This window comes from Cheilinus undulatus, linkage group 15 (assembly GCF_018320785.1).
Source record: "Cheilinus undulatus linkage group 15, ASM1832078v1, whole genome shotgun sequence".
Taxonomy (NCBI): Eukaryota; Metazoa; Chordata; class Actinopteri; order Labriformes; family Labridae; genus Cheilinus; species Cheilinus undulatus.
The window spans coordinates 9,947,366-9,965,014 of NC_054879.1; the positions used below are offsets into that span (position 1 = coordinate 9,947,366).

Sequence of the window (17,649 nt, forward strand, 5' to 3'; positions counted from 1 at the left end):
GTCCACGGCTGTCAAAGCCCTATTTTATATGTGTCGTGGCGTGCAGCCCTGATACAGTGTCCTTTTTACCCCCAGCTTACTTTAAAAAAAATAAATAAATCTTTGCCACTGTTAGCATCCTTGAATATGTTTATCATAAAATCTATGTGGTCAGCGTTAACACAACATTACCAGACTCAGACACAAAGCCAAAGTCTGCTGGAGGAGGTGGTCTCAGGTTATCTGACATAACAGATAGACTGTTTTATATATCAACTGAATCTACATGTTGCACATTCTTCTGGAAAATCTCCCATAGAAAGCATATGGGAAGGCAGGACTTTCAAAAAATTCTTATAATGTGATTTGACAAGTGTTCTGTTTGTCACATTACAGGCAATCAGAGCGATTAGACAAAATAGTCTACAGGCTGGTTCTACTGTAATGTGGCTGAGTTTCTCTGCGAAACTCAGAGACTCACTGAAACGTACAAAAACTTCTCTTCACTCTTGTTTTAGTAAAATACTGTGGTTCAGTTTATATGAAATTGTCTCTACACTTCAGCTACATCTGTGCCAATAGCTACCATGGCAGTAGCTATTGTATACAGTGGCAAACCTCACCTGCAACAATCATGAAGTGATGCCAAAGCTGGCTAACCTCACATGCCAGATGGATTTGTTTTTCACACCCATCTGGAAAACCTCCCATAGACGGTGTTTGGGAAAAGGCAGAGGCTTTGAAAAAAACTCAGAGGGTGATTGGATGAATGTTCTGTCTGTCACATCTTTATTGGCCAATCAGAGCGACAAACATGTGGCGTAGCTGCTACCGAGCTGCGCCCCTAACTCCATAGAGAACTGCATAACGTGAACCATGGCAACAGTAGACATGTCAGTACACGACTTTTGAAGTTTTTGAAAAGAAAAAAACTCACTGCTGTTCTTTATTCTTCTTTTAACAAAGAAATGTTGTCAAGTTCTGATAAAACTGGCGCTTTAGCAGCATCCACGCTAATGTTTTCCGCCATAATGGCCCCGGCCTCTTGCTGCTGCTTGCTTACATCGTGACTCTGCCGCCCCTGAAAGTACTGCCCCTCAATGCTGATTGGTCCTGTCAATTTCTAACCAGGTCCAAACTGTTCAGATGGGAAACACAGGTCAATCCATCTTCCAAGGATAAAAGCTGGCTGGGACTAGTGCTTAATCATTTTTTTCCTTCGTGAAAAGCTTTCAGTTCTGTTTTTGCTCATTATTTGGTACAGAAATGTGGTCCAGTTCTCATAAAACTGCAGCCTATAACCAGACCCCACCTGTAGCTACCGCCTCATTCCCCTCAAATGATGCTGATTGGTCCATTTTTGGCTCTTTGCAAATGTTGTGGATTGAAGCTTTTCAAGATGGACATGCCTGATGACAGACTGGTAAATCACTGCTTTGCAAGGTTAGGTCTCAGGTACGACTCGGGCAAAACATGCAGGAGCTGTGAACCCTGACCTTACCTCAGTTTTCGGTATATTTCAGCTAGTGAGGTTAAAGGCAGGTCCTCTGTCTCTTCATTAAACTGTCATATCTCTGCAAAAGTGGGACTGCTTCATCAGCTGAGCTGCAAGGTAGATATGGGAGTAGAAAGAGGGTTATTGTTGTTAATGCTGGGCGACTGATTGAGTTTCATTTACTGTTATGATTTTAAATTTCCACAGTCATAAAAACAAGATAATTGAAAGTAACTGTATTACTGTGCTACATGCTGTGATGTGTGGTAAACAGAGCGCACACACTCTCCCATTCAAACACAGCATGTGTGCTCTGTAGTGTGATGCCTGAACATCTGAATGTTTGTTTCTTTGTGAAGAGTGAATTAAGGATGGAAGATATAATCAGTATATTTCTATTGGCAGGTATTAGCTTAAAAATTGAATTATCATATCTATAGATAAGAACATTTCTGCTTATATTAAAACATAACCTATAATAAATCATTCCATACTGTTGCTCTGCCTGCATAGTTTTCAGTAGCTTTTAAGCCTTTGATTTATATTGCTTTGAGTTTACTTTTTTGGTAACTGGCATATTTTTCAGCCGGACATTTTGGCTGTTAATCTCTCTGTCTGCTGGACATCCACCTGTGAAACTGGCTAAAGACCAGTAAATAAGCCAAATAAGCTGCAAAGCCAAAAGTCATTAATAGACCATATAGAGTCATTCAAGAGATACTATAAATCCATGTGCGTTACTTATATTTTGTTGAATTCATGAATCCGTTTCTGAATTTTTCATGCATACATTCATGATAAATAATTGATCATTCCTGGATCCTAACTAAGGCACTAATTAGAAGTTGAAAAGGCTGGCTTGAGTTTGGTCTGTACGAAAACAAAGACTAAAATCCAGCGTGTAAATAATGACATGCCAGCCTGCAAGTGAGTCATATAGCACATTAGACCTGATGCTCTGGTTTGATCCATGTTAGGTCCAAAACATGCTTGTGTGTAAATCAAGGACTTGATTATCCTTCTTTGCTGCCTTCACTCTTCTTTAACCCAGATTGTGTGATCATAACTCGCAACAAGTTGTCAGGCAAACCCTAAATCACTACACTTTTGACAGACAGTTAAAATAAAGCCCTTAGACAGACAAGTACAGTCTTGGACATGACACTGCCAGCCTCTTTGTCATGCACAGTGGACTACAGCTTCATAAAAGCTCTTTCAAGCCAAGGATCTGTACTGTGCTGCACTTATGTTACAACAAGAGATGAAATAAGCCTAACTAGGGAGCATTGTATACGTGCCAAATAGAAAAATGTCAAAGAAAGCATAAGGCTCAACTTCAAAAAGCAACTGAAATACAAACCAGCAGTTCAGAGTGTGCTGGAATGTTCTTTTGCATATCTGAAGATTAATGCAGATAGTGATACATCAGTGGTAAGCTCATAAAAGCATTGCTTTATCAGTCAGGCTCGAGAGTCTCTTAACACTGATCTAGCAGATGTAGAGATGCATAATAATGTAATGTTTTTTTGCTCTCTAAATCCACACTCTCTAAACAAACTGTGAGTCTTCTTTTGGGAATACAGCCTCCCAAAATAGACATAAATCACATCCTTTCATGATATCTATCATTAGAAAATTATAAGTCGCAGGCTTTTACCCTGCAAAGTAAAATGCTTGTATAATTTGTTTGCACATAATGACTGGATGACTCATACCTGTGCAAATATATTTAGTGTCATATCATAATGTGTTTAACTTTACACCAGTAATGGTTATTACTATTTACAGTGCGTGGGGAAAGTATATTCTCCCTTCCTGATGTCTTTTTTGCATATTCATCACACTGGATCATTGAATACTTTTTTATATTAGAGAAAGATAACCTGAATGAATACAAATCCTGATCATTGCCAGTCCTGTTAATCAAGAGATCCTTTAAATGGAATGTGTCTGACAAAGTGAAGTAGACTGAAAGATCTTTAAAAAAGCAACATGTCATGCTGCCATCTAAAGAAATTCAAGAACTGGTCAGAAACAAAGTAATTGGCATCAATCAGTCTGAGAAGGGTTGCAAAGCCATTTCTATAGTTTTAGGACACCAGCAAACCATAGTGAAAATCATTACCCACAAATGGAGGAAACTTGGGACAGTGGTGAACCTGCACAGGAGTGGATGGCCTTCCAAAATTAGTCTAAGAGCTCATCATAGACTCACCCAGAAGGTCATGAAAGACCCAGGACTACATCTAAAAACCTGCAGGCCTCACCTGACTCAGTCAAAGTCAGTGTTCACGATTCAGTAAGATAGAGACTTGGCAAAAATAGCATCCATGGGAGAGTTCCAAGGCCAAACTCACTGCTGACCAGAAAGAACCAAAAGGCTCGTCTTACATTTGCTGAAAACATCTTGATCCCCAAGACTTTGTGGAAATATTCTGTTGGCTGTTAAGACAAAAGTTGAACATTTTGGAAGGTGTTCATCCAGTCACAGCATTTCATAAAAAGAACATCATACGAACAGTTAAACATGGTGCTAGTGTGACAGTCTAGGGCTGCTTTGTTTCTTCAGGATCTGGGCCGCTTGCTGTAATTGATGGAACCATGAATTCTGCTCTCTGCTAGAAAATCCTGAAGGAGAATGTCTGGCCATCAGTGTGTGACCCCGAGCTCAAGCACACTTGGGCCACTTCTGAACGACTAAGAAAAACAAAATCGAGGGTATAGCATCTGTTCAGGCAGGCCACAGAGTTGAGTGCTGCCATATAATCGAGATTTGCTGATCTCATGCAAGCCCTCAGCAGCTGACGACCAGCTGATTCACTCTAAGCACGCTATTGTCTAATTGCATGTTTTCATATTAAGCTGCTCTAGCCTGGTTATGATGTGCTGCTCCCCCTGCAAGCTGCTTCTACCCTCCTCCACCCCAGCTCCTCCTTTAAGACTTAATCCGTGTCATTCTGTTGTCATTGATGCCTTCACTGTTCTGGGTTTATTGTTGCTTCTCTCTCTGCCTCAGGCTTCCCTTGTAGGCACAGGAAAGGCAGGAGTGTGTGCTGTTCCTGCTTGATGCTTTCCACATAGGCTTATGGAAGGGCAGGAGACCAGCCACACTGCCAGATATTAACAGCAATAAAAGCAAATTAATACCTGCTAATAAAGAGAAAAAATTACAACCATAAATGCTGGGCTAGAATTAGTTACCCAGTAAAATCAGTTGCTTAATGTTTTTTATTTATTTATTTATTTTTTATGTGTTTTAGATGCAATTATATGTGTTAAGATGTTGTGTGATATACATTGATCTGTAAATGGATTCCATTGCTCATGTTTTTGGTGAATTATTGTTGTTTCTGTGTTAAGCACGGATGCACCATGAGTGAAGTCATCCACTAAGTTGGTCACTTCCTGAATGTGGAGGGGGCTGGCCTATGAGAGGAAGGACAATGAGGACTTTTACTCTGGTCAGGTCTGACTGGAAGGAGACCTCAGGGAAGACCCAGAATGTGCTGGAGGGATAATATACCCCGTCTGGTCTTTTATAGCCTCGTTTTTGGTTGCTTTTACCCAACAACCTGTCATTTTTACCCAGTTTAGAGGTCAAAAACATAACAAAACCCGCTGGGTCAAGCCCATAATCCAACCCTGCTGAGTTGAGACAACTCAGGGTTGGGTCGGTCCATTTTGGAATCTGTAGACTTAAATCTGATTTAGATGCTGTGGCATGATCATAAACAGGACATTCATGCTGGAAAACGCTCCAATGTGGCTGAATTTGAGCAATTCTGCAAAAAAGAGTGGACCAGAAAACCTCTACTGAAAGGTTCATTGCCAGTTATTGCAAATGCTAGCTTGCAGCTGTTGCCACCAAGGGTGGCACAACCTAGGTATTAGGTTTAGTTTTAGGAGACAATGACTTTTTCACATAGGGCCAGGTAGGTTTAGATGGCTTTTTTTCCACCTCTAAATAAAATAATCAATTAAAAAAAATCTTGCATCATGATCTGAAACATTGAAGCGTGACAAAAATGCAAGGGAAAAGGAATCAGAAAAGGGGCAAATACTTTTTCCACACCCCTCAACACCATTTTCTAAAAAAAAACAATTTATTTCTTTTACCTCAAAAGTAATGGCGTTACGCCAAAGGGTTTATTGCCTCTTCCGGGAGTATCAGTATAATCTCCTTCAATTAACATAACCATGTCAGCTGTCGAATATTGACCTATGCACTTGAAATGCAAATACTGACATGTACACAGGGGCTTCTTTCTGTAAGCAATCAGTTCAGGCAGACTAATAGCCTCAAGCTCAGTCTACAGCCACATGCCCATGTGACTCTGATTTGATTCAGGATACTTTGTTGGAGTCATTTGAGATCTCTAACGCAGCCTGAATCGGATCATGCACCGGGTTTGCTTCTGCAGGACAACGCCCCAGCCATCAGTGCTGATGTAAACAAACAAATATTACAAGGAAAAAGCTGAATATATTATCTGGGAAACAAAGAGGATGGAGAGTCTTTCATACAGCGCAGAAAATGATGTGAGTGATAGGCTCTGGCAGACACCAGATGTCACATCCATTGAACACCTATGGGGGATTTTGGACTGACACAATAGGCAGTGTTCTCCTCCACCATCATCAAAACACCAAATGAAGAAGAATCCTTTGTTCATCCCACCAGTAGAGTCCTGGGACCAGTGTTTTTTAAATGCATTTCATCATGTTGGCAGCTAAGGACAAGAATACGTACTAGCATTGTCTTTTCAAAGTGCACAGTGTGTGATCAAAGTGTGTATCGTGCTGTGGGAGCCATGACTAATGGTAGACTCTCATTATGACTGACCCTGAGTGGAGTTCAGCTCTGAGCTGCTTGAGGGATGAAGAGAGAAGCACTTAGTCACTGACGTCTCTTTTTGGCTCTGCTCCTCCAGGTTATGATGACCGGGACACAGACCTGTTTCTGTGCGACACCAACACATGCAAGTTCGATGGGGAGTGTCTAAGAATTGGGAACATGGTGACTTGCATTTGCGACTTCAAGGTAAGATCTGTTGTTTTTTATTTTATCACTCCACCGCTCTGGTTTCTTATGAGCTGTCTTTGGTGTTAATTGACTTGATTATGTTCTGCAAGTTGAAGCTGTTTCCTTGGAGCTGCAGCAGAATTTAATGGATGTGTTCTTTTTCAAGCGACTACAAAACCAAAAACAAGGGGGCATAGTGTTGGGAATGGATCAAACAAGGTTATTTCTGCTCTAAATTAAGACACAACCACTAGCATGAGTAATTAGTCTGATGCCTAGAGTTGTATTCGTGTTCATTTTTCATTCCCTTTTTGTTTGTTGGTAACAGACTCGTCCTCTAGCTTGGATGCTCTCAAGGTTTAGCCCTTAGACTGTATGAAACATGGAAGTAATGTCAGTGTTATCATCCACTGGTTACCAAAGCAGAGTTTCGTAAACCTTTGAAACTGGTGACCAGGTGAAGCTCAGGCGGGCCTAAGACCTCCTGGCAAACAGTTACATTTCACCGACCTGTCCAGTAGTTCGTCCACTCACCTGAGCGCCTCATGCTCCCCACTCCCTTAGTGTTCGTCGATAAGCAATTTAGACCAGAAACCAGTCAGTAAATGTGGTTATTTCATTGTCAAAATGGGAATTTTAACATTGGTGTTAATGGGACATTAGGGTTGTCTAACCTGCTTCAAGTGCAGAAGTGGGCACCTGGCAGCCTGGGGGCCAGATATGGACCCCGAACCCAACTAGTGTGGCCCACAAGTCAATTTTGTATATCAGTACATTTTAAACAAGAAGAAAACATAACCAAATCTGCCAGGAAAACATTGAAAAGAAAATTTTCCATAGTATCTTTGCTTACTAGCAATAGGTCAGGTCTTTGCAAGAGACATCACACTGCTGCAGAGAACTCTCCATGGGGGCCAAGTAGTGATTTCTGCATAGAGAATGGCTACCAAACGTCCATGTTTGTGACTGTTTACAACTATGCAAAGCTTTCAAAGTGGGAAAATCTAACATGCTTAACTCTTAAGATACTTTTCTGTCCTGAGAGTGAAATATTTAGGAAAAAAGTTTAAAGAAAATCATGGAGAAACAGTGGCAAGTGGTGTCACACAACACCCGTGTATGTTTCCCTGAAGCAGTCTGGTTTTGTCAGCGCAGTTTTGTCATGTTTTACCTCATTTTACTCTGATCTTGCCCATGTTTTCTGGTTGTTTGGCTCCCAAGTGACTCTTCATTTGGTACCTGTTTCGCTTCTTAAATAAGGATTAAATAATGGAGGAAAGGAAACTGGCACTGAAATATAAGCTAGCTACAATGGATCAAAATAAAAGAGCTGTTTCACATAATTGCAATGAGTCTCATACTCCACAAGGTTTATGTTTCAAATATAAGCATATTTGTGACAAAATAAGGAGTTATTTATATGTTATAGAGATCAGCTATCCTCTTAGCTCACTCCTCTAGACTCTTGTCTTCTTCCATCTGGTTAGCTGATGTAAGAGCAGTGGTTTTCAACCTTTTTTTTTGCCCAAGACACACCTCGGATCAAGTCAAAATTTCAAGGCACACCAAATCCATATCTCTACAACATTGCCTGTTTCAAATGATGATACTGTAAATCGAGCATATAGCATTAGTTCAGGTAGGCCACGGAGTCAATCACTGCTGTATAATTGAGATCAGCTGATCTCATACAAGCCCTCATCAGCTGACAGCCAGCTGATTTGCTTTTAAGCAATCTATTGGCTTATAGCTCTCATGCTGCCATATTTAAACTTATCTAGCCTGGCTATGCTTTGCTGTTCCTTTTCGAGCCACTTTTTACAACCCCTCCTCCACCTCAGCTCCTCTTTCACAGAACAGCCACATATGAAAAACAGCAATAAGTGCATGTGTGTTTCTTGAAAAACTGGTCGCAACTTTATTTGAGTTACTATTTGGTTTTAGTAGTTATGCATGGCTGTACAAACTGCTACGGCACACTAAGACTTGGCTCAAGGCACACCAGTGTGCCATTTGAGGTCTGCAGGACTGAGTAAGTTTGCAGGTAAATCAGTTAAACTGTTGGAAAAATCACTTTTTTTGTAAAGTGTAGGAATCATATTCAATATATGCATTAAGTTTTTGCTGATAATTGCAGCATGCAGGTCCATTTAGAGCTGTAAAGTACTAACTGTCCTCTGCTCTCATTCATTCCAAATGGCTGTCCACCACTCCCTAATCATGTGATTGCAAACAACCTGTTGACCTGGACTGTTTCTGTAAACACAGCAGCAGCAATAGTAATCATTGTCAGCAAAGATATGTATTACAGAGTTGAAAGTTCCCATTTTAAAAAAAAGCAAAATTTTGAAAAGTTAAAAAACAGTAGGTATAAAACATCCCTCCAATATGGAGCTAACATCCAAAGCTTGCAACTACTTATGCAATCTACTAATGACCATTGTTAGATCAGCCCACAATACACAAGTGGCTCACTAGAAATACCAAGCCTGCATTTGTCTACCTCTGTCTGAAATCCTAGACTCATTGTTTCATAAATTACCAAGATTGTTTGATGGACATGTCTGCTATTATTAGAACAGTAGCTCTTGTTGGAGAGAATGGAGAGCCTGACAGGCGTAGCACAGATAACTGCTGTTGGTGAGGCTTCATCATCAGTCTGTCTCGGGGGTCTGACAAGTATTGTTGATTGCTGCAGTATTGAATTCCACAAGAATTTGACAAGAATTCAATTCATTCATTTGGTTTGTATTGCTCAAATTATGGAGAAGTCAATGGCTTTTTGTCGCCACCTACCATTGATGACCACTGATGTCAATGATGTTAACTGACAGTAGAAGCAACACAATTCAAAACTTTAATTGAAAAACTAAAAATCAAATGTTTAACTGGAATTGTATTTCCATAAAAACTTGGAACACAGTGTATACAAACAGTACCAAGATGGGCTACCGGGCTTCTTTTGAACTGATGGCTGATGTGCAAACAAGTGCTGCCAAGCTGAACACACTTCTCTAGACAGAACCACACCCCACTGCAGTGTTTCCCACAGGATGTTCTGATGGTGGTCTCTGAACCTTCTAGGGGGTTGAGGGCATGCTCCCCCATGGGCAAGTGAAATGCACCAATATGGTGCATTTTTAGAGCAACATGAAAAGGCTCCAGACTGTCTGCTGCACCACACTCTGTGCACGCAGCACGGCTCAGGTGCATGTAGGGCAGGAATGTCCAAACTATGGCCCGGGGGCCAAATGTGACCCATGGTCCATTTTTGATTGGCCCTCAGCCAATTCTAGAAATAAAATGAAATATGTTAAGCTTATGCCTAACTGTATTGTTCCACTTAGTTTCAGCACAGGGGGGTGCTGCCATGCTAATTGTGTAGACAAACATTTTGACAAGTCAAATTCAATGCTGTTTTTTTGTGACTAAATTAGGACATCACTGTAAATAGTAAACATATTGCCAGCTAAAATAATAATGCCATGATGGATTATGGCAGCAAATAGCAATATTGCTGGCATTTCAGGGGCAGTGATAGCTGGGGCCAACCAAGGCCCCATGAAATCTGATTAGCCCTCCCAGAATCCTTGAAATGATTGTCTCTTTGCCTTGTCAGCCATTAACTTGCCATTTAAGAATACTCTATCACTAGCATATTTTTTAAAGATATATTTTTGTTTTTTATGCTTTTATTTTATAGAAGAGAACAGTTGATAGAAGCAGAAACAGGAATGAGAGAGTCAGGGTAAGACATGCGGGAAAGAGGCTGCATGCCGGCCTTGAACCCGGGCTGCCTACGTACATGGGGCGTGAGCTAGGCTATCACCCTACTAAGCATGTCTTAGTAAGTTTGGCATTACTTAAATATGCTCAAGGCGCGGTATATGTAAGCAGTACCCCCATCCTCATCTGTGCGTGGCCCTTCACTGTTGAGCATGACGATTAACACTGATGAGGCTATGGCGGTAAAGATTAGACCATGCCATGGAGCGCCATGGTCTAGATCAGTGGTTCCCAACCTGGGGTCCAGAGGGGGTGCCAAAGATCTCAAGAGGGGCGCAGGACCCCATCTGCTCTGACGATATCCAAATTAGATGTGCACATATATTTTTGAAATCATGATTAGAAAGGAAATGTACAACAGCGTAGGGCAAACGAAAGGCATAAAGAATTCTTTTTTTTTTTTTGCAATAAAGTCAAAACAGTGTTTCTATAATTACAAGAAATCAGTCTAAGAATGTCAGAGTTTAAAAAGTTCGAAATTTACAAGGAAAAATGTAAACTTTTTGAGTTAAAAAAGCCTGAATTTTTGATACAAACATCATGAATTTACAACAGTGAAAGTCAAAAATGAAGAAGAAACCAAACTCAAAAAAAAGGGTTCGGGTTTTTGAAATTTCCACTCTGTTGTCTCAAAAATTTAAAATTTTGATCCATGGATATCTATGACTTTAGAGGTAATAAATAAAAAAGAAAAAGTTTTATTCTTGCAATTGTATTACTTTTTAAACTTGAGATTTTCCATTTTTTTCTCGAAAATTAAAATATCCTTTATTATTTTCTTTTCTAGAGTGGATAAAAACACTATAGAAATGACGTATAGTTTCTTTTATCAAGGACAAGTTTATGTAGTCCTATTACATTGGGGTTTTGTCTGTGAAAACAAAAATTTATGGTTTTATGTTTTTGTTTTGTTTTTCAAGTGGGTCCTTAGCTTTGCTTAGACACGAGTAGGGGGCCCATATGGAAAAAGGTTGGAACCACTGGTCCAGATATTAGATGGGAAACCCTGCACTGTCATAGCAACATAGTGTAGCAATCAAGCGAAAGGTGAAAATCGGATAAAGTCAATGTTAGATTGACTTTGAAACTTCCTATCTAAGGAGGAAAAGTTACGGGAGCTGAAAGAATTAAATGGTGGTATACGTTTGAACTCAGCGCAGTATTTTCAAGGGTATTTATATATAATTGACTGGATCGAAGTCCATTGTCTAGATTGGACAGCATTAGTCCCAGAGGAGGCTGTGATAGTAAGAGCTATGTTTATAGCTCCTATGAAACTCCAGTGTCACTCCTTTAGACCAAACTATGCTCACTGCGTTCATAAAAAAAGATGGCCACTCATGAGACCAAAGACTGAGAGGTGCTTGTGGATGACATAAACCTGGGAAATTATGCTGTTCTTGATAATGACTCATACTTAACTTTACGACCAGACCTATAATAAAAACGGAGCAAACCAGTCAGCCGAGTATTGATTTTGGTATAACGTTTGCGAGCCCTGCAGACTAATATCCTATGCAGGGCCCCTGATAAATGAAGCCACTGAGATCTGAAGCGGTAGCATGTGTTCTCATCCGTCGCTTTTATCAGCACGTCATCAGCGCAGCCAGGCACTAGGCAAGCTGACACTCAATTGGTCACAAGCTTTTATCTCAATTTCGTACTTCCCCTTGGAGCAAACGTTAACAGAGGCCTGCAGATAAATGACATTACAGCTCCATTCCTCTTCAGGAGATCTCACACTGATACCGTCGTCGCTGTGCACTGAGGCGCTCTCTGTGCTCTCCGGAAAGAGCAGGTCATACCACAATTTCTGGCTTAATACCACAGGTCTGAGGTCAACCTACGCTACGTGCTCTTCTGTTTGTCTGTTTGGAGGGTTTTCCATGGCAGTATTTTTATTTCATCAATCAGCACAAACATGACCTTCCTAGCCTCGCAATTGCTGCCGTGCCCTGAAATCATCAGTCAGTCCTAATCAGTGTCAGATAAATAGATCTGGGATTTTTCTCCTTTTGGCAGTTTGTTCAGGTCTGTCAGAGGAGACACAAAGTCGTATAACTCCTCATCCTAGTGATCAGAATCTATGGATGGGTTTGGAGGCTCCCACATGAAAAAAAAAGGATGAGACATGCAAAGGGCTGTGTGAAGAGGAAGTGAGTTTGGCGTGCTGGGATCAATGGACACTATTCATTGCCAAGATGCATTAGATCCGCCTCACACTGACTCATGAAAGAGCCACGAGTTTCTCAGTAAGCAGAGTGTAACAGCTACAAAAAACATGCCCTTTTGTACCTGAAAATGCTCTGCTTTCTGTCAGCTAACACCAACTATCACATAAGATTACTTTGTAATTCATCCCACAACAGCTGTGGGATAAAGTGATGGCTGTCACTTTGATTCTGCTCATGACAGGTCACAAGTCTGATTCCCCGAAGGGTTGTTTAATCTTAAAATATGTGTGCTCATGGCTCTGTGAAGTAATACTGCCCACCAGACGTTAGAAGGCACATTTTGTAGCTCTTGGTAATGCTTTTTGTAATGTGTTATTGGAGGTCAGAGCTCTGAATAGGATTGTTTTTCTTGCCTCACAAACTTGAAATGCAGATAGGATTTGTTGGTTTTTGTGTCAGTGTTGTACAGCTTTTGTTCCAGAAAATCTGTTTTTGCATAAAGTTCTAATTAAAAGGATTTTAAAAAGAGGAAACAGGATTATTCCCTTTCCAACAGAGAGATTTGTGTTTAGTCAGTTGTTTCTGAATCATAGTCATTTCTGGGTTCTTTGAATTTTTAAGCTGCAACTGCAAAAAAAAAAAAAAAAATTGCAAAGCTCTATGCACAAAATTTAACCAAAAAGTCCCCACTGTGCAAACTGTATGCATTTCAACAATTTTATCAATCAATCAGCTTTATTTATGTAGTGCCAAATTATAACAAATGTTATTTCCTTGATACTTAACCCAACGTGACCCGCCATAGACTTTTTCATATACGCATTACATGGTATATATTTTAAGTTCATTTGGAAAATCTCCCATAAGAAGAGTTTGAGAAGGGCAGAACTTTTCAGGAGGTGATTGGTGATTGGTCCTGTCACTTTAAGTATGGGCCAATCAGTGCAGCAGGTAAAAAATGAGGTAAAAGCCCGGCAGGCAGGCACTGTTGTAGCTTTCAAATGGTGGAGCTTGTTGGCAGTGGTGGATGGTAATGAAGTAGAATTACTGAAGTACTGTACTTAAAAATGGTTTTTGAGCATTTGTTCTTTACTTGAGTTTCATTTTTTGGGGGGACTTTTTACTTGTATTCCACTTCATTTGACGGGCAAATATCAGTTTTTACTCCACTACATTTCTATAGAACAGCGTTATTTATATCTGGAAATTTGACTGTTCTAGCATCCCCCTGCCCTTCCACAAGCCTATGTGGAAAGCATTAAGCAGTAGCAGCGAGCGTTCCTGCCTGTCCTGTGCCTAAGAGGAAAGCCTAAGCCAGAGAGAGAAACAAAATAAACTCAGAGCAGAGAAGGGATCAGTGGCAGCAGAATGACATTGATTAAGTCATATATAACATAAAGGAGGAGCTGGGGTGGAGGAGGTTTGCAAAAAGCAGCTTGTAGAGGGAGAAAAGAAGCATAGCCATGCTTAAGCCATTTAGATATGTTATAATGAGTGTGATTAGCTAATCGGTATGCTCTTTTTTTAAAGTTTTCTGGGGAAATTATTTAACTAAATAATACTTAAAAGAGCCAAAATTCGACACAAAAGAGCCAAATTTAGAGTATCATTGCTGTAGACACTCTCGTTACTTGCAACTTTTTCTCTGAAGTCAGCTGATGACTTTTTATTCCACAGTCTGATTTCTGATTAGCAAGGTCTTAAACTCTGTTTGTGTGGTTTGTCTTCATGAAGCTGCTGTTGCTGTATTACATCATGCATCTCCAGGGCAGGGCCAGAACCTGTAAATTTATCAAATACAAAGCTGGGGGAGGGGGGCCGAATTTACTCCCATCACAAAGTTGGGGTCATACTGAAGATTCTTCTCATTTACAGTATGCCTTTATCTCCAACACTTTCAAGCTACAGCCTTTTGAAATCTTGATATCAAAGTTGAATATTTTCTTGAAAAAACTCTGGCGCCCAAAGGAATAAAGCTTGACTTGTTTGCACACTGAAAAGAAAACCAAGTCATTACACAGCTAAGACACAACCGTCATGCACCTCGTTTAATATGACCATGACAGATTTGATCACCAACAACCAGAGTCTCCACTATTAAAATTTGAAATCTTCCTGATGTCCATCCAAACTCCCTGCTTTAAGTGTCCAATTTTTGCCATGGCTGTGTTTGTTGTGCTTCCTTCTCTCATCAGCTTGCATTTTAAGTGGCTATTGCTTCATTCCACATAACAATATTGCTCGTGCCTATTTGGCTGTCCTCTGTGTTCCCCCCACAGCAGGATTTCTGAGTATGGATATCAAACATATTTGAGAAAGATCCCAAGTCGAATCAGCTCTGATCATCTCTGGAGCAGATCAGTGATTGTAAATCACTCATAACACACTTCACAACACAGGAAAAAGCAGGATAATCTTAAGAACTATGACTTAATCTTAGCTAAACCGTTTTGTCTGAGATCATGAAATAAAACAAGATTAAAATCACCCACTCAAATGAAACAAACAATAATGAATCGAATAAAAATAACAGAAACATTCACAATACTTTTAAAATGTACATAGCAGTTATTTAAAACACTTTCTAATGTTTAAAGAAAGACACCGCAGTGTTACATCCTCAGAAATAGATAGGATTTATTGTATCGTCATTGTACCTGTAAAATGTTGGTTCTTTTCTTCAAGCTGTGTTCCAGCAGTTTTGGTTTTAAATCTTTTGAATTTTCCTTTTCCTGTTCCATTTATTTTTCTTTTCTGCTTCTGATACCTGCTAACGTTAGATACTGTATAATACCGGTCGAGACCTGACTTCACTGAAATGCAAATGCTGCTTAGCAGTGCAACAGGTCGTCCAAATTATGCAGAGAAAACGCAGCGGAGGATCTAGTTTTACCTGCCAGAAGCATAATCAGAAATCTTTTCACCATCAGAGGCATGTAGGTTACATTAATCTACATTCTGGATTCTTATTGTTATTCTTAAACCTTTTGATTTGAAATTCAAACTTTTAAACCTGAAACTAAGTAGTAAAGAAGGCATAACAGAGCATGCATTTGCAATTTTGAGTGAACTTTGACTGTATATGTTGGTTAACTTTTACACAAATTTGCAAACATTGTATTGAAATGGCCTGCAGGACAGGCACTGATGAAAATGCATTGCATGGACTATGAAGAATATGTTCACACAAGACTCAACCAAAGCTTTGAATGAAATGTTTGCTATCATATATTTGTTTGAAAAGATGCAGCAGGTTTGCAGGCATCTTTGATTTAATATTATAGCAGAATGTGTTTTTAGCAGTGCTGCTTACCCTCCTTTCCTTCTCATCAAGGTTTGTTTCAAAAGTTTGGATTCTGGGACAGACATCTAAAAATGAAGCGTCTTCAGATTCTTGATCTGGTGATTTTATGGTTAAGCACAAAAAAACAAAGAAAACAGCATGAAAGCATGAAAGCGTAATGCTTCTGTAGAGGTCCCTAACCATTATACATTCTGACTTAACTGTTCCTTTTACTATATTCTTTCACTTTGGTATAGAAATGTGTAATTTGGTAAAACTGTATTCCAGGGTGTTGAAAAATAGCCACAATGATGCTTTAACTACCACCATGAACACAGTCCTGTGTGATGAGCGCACATTGCCTTGAGAGTATGTGTCCATTTCCACCAGTAGCACTAGTGCCTGTGTGTGAAGATTGTTTAGAAAGGATGGCAGGACTCCTCTTAGTCCTGTCGGCCAATTTGGCAAACAACAAATCCATGCATATTTACTGGTGCATATATACCTGTGCAGGCTGCACGGCGGCACAGGGGTTAGCGCTGTTGCTTCACAACAAGAAGGTTCCTGGGTCGCTTACTGGTCAGGGCCTTTCTGTGCGTAGTTTGCATGTTCTCCATCTGCATGCGTGGGTTCTCTGGCTTCCTCCCACCACCAAAGACATGTTCATTAGGTTAATTGGTGACTCTAAATTGGCTGTGAGTGTGAGCGTGCCTGGCTGTTTGTCTCTATATGTCAGCCCTGCAATTGACTGGCGACCAGTCCAGGGCGTACCCCACCTCTCGCCCAATGACAGCTGGGATAGGCTCCAGCCCATCCCCCCCCCCCCCCAAACGGGATAAGCGGTGTAGAAGATGGATGGATATGCCTGGCACAGCGAAGCACAGTCCTCTTTAAAGTCGAGCTGGAATGTGATCAACTACAGCGTGAGTTTAAAAACACTTTAATTCTTCTTCCTGGGTGTAGGTCACCTCTGCTTCCTGTAGCAAAAGCCGAAATCAAAACATTAACCATTTTTGAAAACATCAATTCTTATCTTTACCCCTTTTAAGTGAAATTTAGATCAACTTAATTGATGCTTGTTGGTTACTTTAGGCATTGAAGCCGTCTGTCTAGTCTTTTTATTAGCCTGTCATAAAATTAACTTGCTGCTGGATTGACCTCGCCATTGAAGCACAACATGGAAATCAATAACACTTAAGACATATCTGGAACATTGCTTCATATTCCCTTGTCCTATACAACAGTTGATAAGGGGCCTACATGGCCACGTCTTTCAGGTGTGGCCCAAGTTTTTTATTTCAGACCCAAAACATTTTGAGAAAGGATGAAATTAAGCGCTCATAGAGGCACTGAGCTGGAAAGCAGAACTCTCAATTTACCAGTTGATCTTTGTCCCAACCTTACCTTATGGTCATGAACTCTGGGTAATGACCAAAAGAACAAGTTTGCGGGTTAAAGCAATTGAAATGAGATTCCTCAGGAGGGTGGCTGGGCTCAGCCTTTAGAAATAGGGTGAGGAGCTCGGGTATCCAGAAGGATCTCGAAGTAGAGCAGCTGCTCCTTCATGTTGAAAGGAGCCAGTTGAGGTAGTTGGGGCATATGATCAGGATGCCCCCGTCACCACCATGTGGAGGTCTTCCAGGCATGTCCAACTGGAAGGAGACCCCGGGTAGACCCAGAACTTGCTGGAGGGATTATATATCTTATCTGGCCTGGGAATGCTTTGAAATCCCCCAGGAGTAGTTGGAAAATGTTACTGGGAGAGCGATGTCTGGGTTGACTTGCTTCACCTGCTGCCCTTGCAACCTGACCCCAGATAAGCGGAAGAAAATGTACGGATGGATAGAGATTGCAACAACATTTTAAATGTAGACATTTTTATAGAATTTAGAGACATAGCTGGGGAAAA

The 17,649-nt window shown here is 40.5% G+C and overlaps 1 protein-coding gene across 1 annotated transcript in view; it reads left to right on the forward strand.

The window, feature by feature from the left end:
• The window catches only part of tmeff2a (transmembrane protein with EGF-like and two follistatin-like domains 2a), a 274,157-nt gene that overhangs the window by 32,989 nt on the left and 223,519 nt on the right, over positions 1-17,649 (forward strand). The window contains exon 2 of the mRNA XM_041807381.1: positions 6,406-6,515. Coding sequence (XP_041663315.1) covers positions 6,406-6,515 — 110 coding nt within the window. The remainder of the gene's footprint in view (positions 1-6,405; positions 6,516-17,649) is intronic.